The sequence below is a fragment of the Chanodichthys erythropterus genome, chromosome 20, assembly GCF_024489055.1.
Source record: "Chanodichthys erythropterus isolate Z2021 chromosome 20, ASM2448905v1, whole genome shotgun sequence".
In the NCBI taxonomy this organism is placed as follows: domain Eukaryota; kingdom Metazoa; phylum Chordata; class Actinopteri; order Cypriniformes; family Xenocyprididae; genus Chanodichthys; species Chanodichthys erythropterus.
In genome coordinates this window covers 9,989,078-9,996,562 of record NC_090240.1, presented here as the reverse complement: position 1 = coordinate 9,996,562, position 7,485 = coordinate 9,989,078, and the positions used below count along the sequence as shown (strand labels likewise).

At 35.5% G+C, this 7,485-nt stretch overlaps 1 protein-coding gene across 1 annotated transcript; it reads right to left on the bottom strand.

The window, feature by feature from the left end:
* Nucleotides 1-2,210: 2,210 nt before the first annotated feature.
* aar2 (AAR2 splicing factor) lies at nucleotides 2,211-7,397 on the bottom strand. Its single transcript, XM_067372256.1, has 4 exons — nucleotides 7,254-7,397; nucleotides 6,169-6,927; nucleotides 4,641-4,870; nucleotides 2,211-3,731 (listed from the first exon to the last, which is right to left on the bottom strand). Exons 2-4 carry the CDS (start codon nucleotides 6,923-6,925, stop codon nucleotides 3,564-3,566), a joined length of 1,155 nt encoding a protein of 384 aa, XP_067228357.1. The 5' UTR covers nucleotides 6,926-6,927; nucleotides 7,254-7,397; the 3' UTR covers nucleotides 2,211-3,563.
* Nucleotides 7,398-7,485: the final 88 nt, after the last annotated feature.

The following is a 7,485-nucleotide window of genomic DNA, read 5'->3' as shown; positions in this document are numbered from 1 at the left end:
GGCATATTGTGAAGCAGGAGTGTAGCCATCAATTGAGATGTGTAGTGCTAGTTTTTTTTTCTAATTTTTTTCTAATAAAAATGTCTAATTTTTATTTTTACAATGTATAAAAAAGGTAAAAGCAGGTGTTTTTTAAAAGCCACTCTATCACTATATACTATGGACGATTTTGTTTCAATATAAATATTAAAAAAAATGGCAGGTTTAAACATTATCTTCTTATGGAAAGAAGCTTGCTGTGAGTAAATCATTTTATTTTGGTCAACGGTCTTGATTTCATGGTGACTTTAATGTTGCTTGAAGATATCTTGTTTACCTAATACTCAAACAGACCTCAAGCATGAATACAGCAGTCAAACCCCCCAAAGTTCCGCACACATTTAAAGATCCTGCACAAGAACACTGCTAAAGACATCATATTTGCATGTGGCATACAAAGACCAATCATAAAAGCATAAAGTGCCACTTCCCAATGTAATATGTGTTTTATAATTTTGGGAAAATAACTCACAGCCTAATGAATAATCCAGACATCTATCAACCTTTTTTATAGGTTTATAGCAGGAAAGGCATGTAGCTGGCACTAGCTTCCTGGGATGGAGGGCTATAGAAAGAAACAGCCATTTAACCCCACCCGTCTATTATAATTAGAAGGATTATGGGAAATGAGAGGGACAGAGGCGTTCATTTGGATTACGAGCTGAGCTCTGCATGCAGGCAGTAACAGTTTTTTTCTTTCTTTCTTTTTTGTTCTTAAAGTGTCTAAGAGGCAGTTAATGCTGACTGACACATTTCAGACATTTAACCTGTTCTCTCATTTGACTGAATTACTGAAGCTCATAAGGGAGGCCATAATTAAAAAATAACAATTTCAAAGCACGTCTGAAGTCAGGGGTGCAACTGTGGTTTGACAAGTTTATTTATTGGTAATATCTAGAAAGCAAACATTTGCATTTTAATACAGCACTAGGATTCCAAATGTAGTCATTGGAATTGTCATACATTGTCATATATATATATATATATATATATATATATATATATATATATATATATATATATATATATATATATATATATATTAGCTGTATTTAAGAAGTAAATCTGTTTTGTTTGAACACTGAGTTGTTTACATGCACAGTTGTTGTCACTGACAAATGATAAGCTTTTCTTATTATTGTCAATGGATTGTAGGTAAATATTCCACTTAATCCAGAGTTTTTTAGTTTGTGTTCATATGACATTATATTTTTAACGCTACAAATGATTCATTGTGTGAACTGTCCAAATGATTTATAGACCTATTGAATCACGATAGAAGTTTTACAGATTCACTGAAAGTTAAAGGTGGGGTAGGCAGTTTTGGAGTGGCAGAATTATTGTACTATCGGAATTATCGTAAATATTTCATATCGTTATCATATTCATATTGTATTATTTTTTAGCGTAAATAGTTTCCTAGGGTAAAAAATTGCACATGAACACCCTCTCATTTCAAAATTTGAATGCGATGAGCTTGTAATAACTAGTAATAACTACAGATTCATTAGTTGATAGTGTTGACAGAGAAATGCATAAATCAGAGTCTAAGAACATAAACAGCTCCAGGTAGAATGTCATGGGTATCCTGTAATTACGCAACATAAGATCTTTGTTTTGGTTCAGGAGGAACTGTAAAAGTAACTGCTTTTTGTTTGTGGTGCTCGGTGACTGTCTGTCCACAACATAGCCTTACGGAACGCACTGATGTCTGCACAAGAAGGTGTGCAGATGTATGGAGATACATGCGCTGACAGGCAGGTAGGACATCTTATCATTGCATTCAGAAAGAATGCAATGATTGTACAAGCTTTTTTTTTATCCTGAGACTTGCACAGTAGATATATGTACGTTTTAATATTTATTAATATTTAATATTAATAACAGTATAGACCACTTCTATTATTGCTATAAGGATGTGAAGAGAGTTTTAACAAGAATAACAAAAAGTGTTAAGTGTTTCGTTCATATTGAGATCTCTTACATTCCATTGCATCTTGGCTAATCTGAGCACAATTTGAGACATCAAAAAAAAAAAAAAATTATAATAATAATAATTATTAGAGGAGACAAGATTATAGATTTTGGAGAAGCATCTGAGAACCAGGAGACATCAGCAAATGTCTATTTGATCTTTATTTAATCTTATTGCTAGAGAGACATTTGGGGTATAAAAGAGACAAAAAATGATAAATATGGGAAGAAATATCAAAAAATGTGACTGTCCAACACCGATAAACTCAAATCACTGAAACACTGAAATATTTGGCACTAATTTCAATAAAATTCCAATGGACAGCTGTCATCTGACTAATCTGAAAAACCTGGAGCAAATCTACAGTGCCAAAATCACACCTGAACTGAACAGTGTGGTACTCCAAAGTCCAAAGTTAGTTAGCATTTATCATTTATCTATTTAAATGTAAGTAATGACTATACTTTAAACGGTATAAGGCAACGTCAGTAATGATGTTTTAGTTTCAGTGCAATGAAATAAATCTACTGACATTGGTAGTGTAGTAGGATGCATTAGGATAGTCAGTGGTCTGTTGGAGACTGAGGGGTCTGTGTTTGCTTTGGCAGCTCCACTGATACAAATCCTGCTTACTTATGTGGCTCAGCTAACCTATAACAGAAAACCTGATTGAAATCATTGTGAAGAATTAAAAACACAACTGCTGCAAACTCATGCCAACATACCAAGTGTTATGTTTAGGGAGTTGCTGTAGGTAACTGCTAGGAATGTGATTGAAAAATGTCCATAACCGATTAATAGTCTACGTTGTGTAGTTTCATCTAGTTTAAGTCAAATAAAACCTACACCAAATTTTCTTTGACATTAAATATGGTTCTAAATCCAAGTCTTTGTCCATATGATTTGTTTCAACCAGTGGGTGAAAATCATAAGTTTGACTGTTTAAAAAAAACAGCACACCTCTCTTCCACGTCACATGAGTTGAGGTCTTTTATGTCCTTAGCACAAACATGTGGAACAAGTTACATGCTGACATTTAATACTAGGGTTGAGGGGTTTTTTTTATCTACATGTGAGCATTAATAATAATAATGTTTATCTTGACAAACACCTCCAACAAACAGGAAGACTTTGAAAGGAGTGACAGGTTTAACTCTGTTTTTTGTTCTGATGATATTGCAAAACACACTACGAATGACCACATATGCAGAGGAACAAAATAAAATACTGTTCAAGGTTTTGGGTCAAGAAAAAAAAAAGTGTACTGGCCTGCCCTCTAGTGGCTTTATATGGTATTCAGGGTCACAAAAAACCCAAATCGAGAACAATGAAGTGAAATAATTAGCTTTAATAAAATGAAATGGTCAAAAAAAATGTTATTCATGAAATGACAGAACAATAACCAGATGCAGTAGTATCTGATGAATGCAGTCTGAAAAGACTGACATGTGAAAACAATATAAAACTTTCAAACAGCTTCTTGCACTATATTTTTTAAATATGCAATTTCAAGCACATCACAGAATTGGCTGCAACACGTGAAAAAGCATCAGTCCACAGCAACTCCCTCCGGAAGCTCCACCACCACTGGAGCACATTCATCAAGATCTGCATCGAAGTCCCACCGAAACTTTTTGGTCAGATGGACTTTAAATTTTTCAGCTCTTTTCCGTAATGTGCTGTCGACCCCGGGACTGCTGGCAAACTGGAAAAAGTCCTGAAATGCACCAATAGGAGGAAAAAGGATTAAAACTCATTAGTTACATTAAAAAACACACACAGTTTGGTGAATGCATCATGTACATGTTGGCTGAATGTACGGTGGACAAGAGAGCTCAATGAGCAGCAACTGAAAAAAACACATGCAAATAAAAAAAAATTAAGAAAAACATCAGTTTGACAAAACATGCTGCAAATACAACGAAACCAAATACAGAAACGCGCTGCAAATACTCACAACGCAACCAAACACAGTTTCTTCAGTTGCAGCGCGTTGAGCTCTTTTAGCCAAAGAGACCAAACTCTGATAATGAGACCAAACCTGTCCAGCTCCAAGCCAGCAATTCCCACACTTTTTTTGTCAACTGAACCCCTTTGACATAAAATATTTACTTAAAATACCCCTAAGAAGTAATTTTTCAATAATTTTACATTAACAACTGAGCAATTAACAATTATTAACAATTAAGCATTCACAGCTTTACAGTTATCTGATGTTGGTAATGGTCACTGACATGAAAGTAAACAAATAAAATATTTATTTAGTTAATTATTAGCTTTTCATCCAATCATGAACCCCTGCAAAACCTTAGAAAACATTTAAGAAGCATTATACGAATAAACATTATATGAAACCCCTAAAAAAAAAATGAATCTATATTAAAATCAACCTGAAATTATTAATTTCCAACCTTTTTGCACAATTTTGGTGACATGAAAAATTGTTTCAGGGGTGGATGAATTTTTTTTCTTCTAAATATTGCGTACTGAACAATACAAATGTGTATTAATAAGTAAAAGTGGTTTCTTTTGAATTTATGTTGACCTTATGACCTGAATGACTTTGGTCATGTTCCACTTCTGTTTTAGTTGAAACTAGGATTTAAGAAAACCGAGTGAACTGCACCTGAAGTGTGGAGGTGAGAAAGTTGTTCTGGGACACAATGTCCACAAAGAAGTCCGGAGGGATTTCTCCCAGCTGATGGTATAGTACGGCGATGAGACCCAGATACAGATCCTTCCTGTCCTTCATGGCCTCCTCAGAGCGGCACAGCAGAGCCAGTAGGCTTTTCCAATGCTCAAAAGCCTCATAAACATTCCCAACAAGGAAACAAACGAATGCAAACTGCAGCTCTCCTACAAAGGTCACAACACATGATGATGTTTTATGATTCAATATTTTAGTACAGTATTTGCAACTAGATTTTTATATCTAAATATCTAATATTTTTATATAGTTCAGGTCATTTTGACTAGTTTTTAGTCAAATATGACCAGCCTACAAAAATCTGCTTATAAATCTCTCGTTATGCTGTTATTGCCAAATACTGGATTCAATCTTTTTATCAACTTGTTTCCTTTCCATTAGGACAGGTTTTTTTTTTTTTTTTTTTTTAAACTGACTGATTGTAGGCCTCATTGAATGCTTATGCACCTCAGTTTTTTAGGCGAATAAGCTTAAGTGAACTTTTTTCACTCAAACACACTGGCTATGTTTATCCACCTATTTTTATGCAAATTTTGGGATATCACATAAATAAATGCTGGATGGAAATGCCAAGATGCACATAAACTCTAAAAATGCTCATAAAAAATGTATGAGCTCAATTGGAGCTCAATTGGTGGATACATTTTGTTATCTGATAAGAAGACATTCATAAACTATGACAGAAACACATTTACTGAATAAACTTGTGTGACTTTGCCTCAACAGATGATGTGATTGGATAACTTGACTAAAAAGTGGACCAATCACATCACAGCATCTCAAATGTTGCTTTGATCAATCAGAAATGCCTGAGCCAAAGTCTGTAATCAAAATGATTGGTTAATTGACTCCAAGAAGCATCTCATATGATTGAGTTCCCAAACACCAGCATCAGAAAGCAAGAGAACATGACAGTGTTTACTGCGTTTTGTCTTGAGACACAAGTCACTTATGATCGAGGATAAAAGAGCCAGTTTTTTCCCCTATTGCAGCAACTTCCATTTTTACTACAGATATTTTGCAGCAATTTCTGAGAAAGTGAATATTTTGTTCTCTTGAACACATGAGATGGAAACATTGCTTTATTCGCCAATGTTTTATGCTATATTCCAATTTTGTGCACAAGTTAAATTTACAACTTTGAATGGAAACATAGTTATTGAGGTGCATAAGCTCAGATCAATTAGGCCTATGATCAATTAGTTCCAAAAATAAAAACAAAACCTGTTCTAATTGAAAGAAAACAAGTTGATAAAAAAATTGAATTCAGTATTTATTTAGTGATGATATAGCAGAATGCGAGATTTACAAGCTATTTAAAAAAATAGAGAACACCAAATTAGGTAAAGGATTTTCAGCACAGGACAGATTACTTATAACATAATGAACATCCCAGAAGGTTTAACATGATGTTTGGTTAGTAAACTGAACAGCAACCAATGCTCACCTAGTACATTGAGAGGTTGCTCTTTATAATGGCTCTCAAGCACGCAGTTAAGAGTGTAACTCCAATCCATACTATACTGGGTGATCTGTGCAGGTGTTGCCCCAGGAGGGTACGCCTGTTTGGGAATGTTGGAAAATCGCAACTCTGTGCCTTCCCTTTGTTTCATCCGGGGCAGTCTGTCCAGCCCCTCCTTCATACTCTGACATTCCTGATCATTGCGGGGCAGATTCTGCTCTGCCCGGTCTTTTGTATGGGTCAGCTGCAGTTCTGGGATAACATCACTAAAGGCACACACCCGCCCACTGAGGGGCTGCAGAGCGATGGCAACCTCCTGACTGAGTCTGTCGGTCAGGGAAACCCACTTCCGGAGTGTGTCATAGGGATACGGGCCCAGATACCCGTCCAGTTCACGAAGATTGTCCCTTATGCGCTCCACCTCCTCTGGGTTCTGGGAGAACTCCAAGTCATCTTCACTCTTGTTCCAATGAGCTACAAGCACCTCGCGAGGTTTCAGGGACAGGAACAGGCCTATTTTGGGGCTAATTTCACCACAAGCTCCATTTGTGCTGACAGAGCAGTAGTGGAGGAAATGAAGCCCTGGAGGAATCATCTTCACCCCACGGAACCTAGGGCCCAAAGTCCAGGTTTTGTAGTCAAGTCCCAACTCTGTTCCCTCAGGAACACCAAGCAAGACAAGCGTGGCTCCTTCTTCAAATAAGCCCCGAGCCACCTCAGGGTCCATATCTGTTCCTGCCATATCTGTTTAAAATAGTTATCACAAACAATATTACTGTATAGTAAATATGACTGGAATCACAGTACAATGAACAATAATAATAATTTCTGATATTGTCATTTGTCTATGTCATAAAAGATCACTATGTCATGACGTTGTGCATTAAAAAGTAATCAATTTCTTAAATATAATGTAAAAGACATTACATTAATAAAATATTTAGGTAAGGGACTGTATGAGTAAGCTAGACAATCTGTTTCCATTATAATGTAAATAAATAACCACCACCAACAAAACGAGTGTAAAAAATGAATATGTCATAAACATAAGTGCAAAATAGTAAACTTACCAAAACAACCGCGCTCAGTCACACACAAATCCAAAATGTCTGCGTAAAGGGCATGTGAATCAATAAAGAAACTTCCGCTTAAGTCTTAAGCCAAAATAAAAGCCCTCCTTTACAGTTGAACACAACATCCATCTGCAGTTTTTTAAAGCATCACAATGTGTCACCCTACACGTTTAATGTTTGGAATTTAGATATTTAGAAATACGTTATTAATGTTATTCATTTTAATAAC

What these genes read in the sequence shown, in the direction of transcription:
- aar2 (XM_067372256.1), bottom strand. Translation starts at nt 6,925, where the DNA reads ATGGCAGGAACAGATATGGACCCTGAGGTGGCTCGGGGCTTATTTGAA. An exon ending in GCAACCTCTCAATGTACTAG is followed by an intron (nt 4,871 to 6,168) that starts GTGAGCATTGGT and finishes TGACCTTTGTAG; the next exon opens with GAGAGCTGCAGTTTGCATTC. An exon ending in TTCTCACCTCCACACTTCAG is followed by an intron (nt 3,732 to 4,640) that starts GTGCAGTTCACT and finishes GGTGCATTTCAG; the next exon opens with GACTTTTTCCAGTTTGCCAG.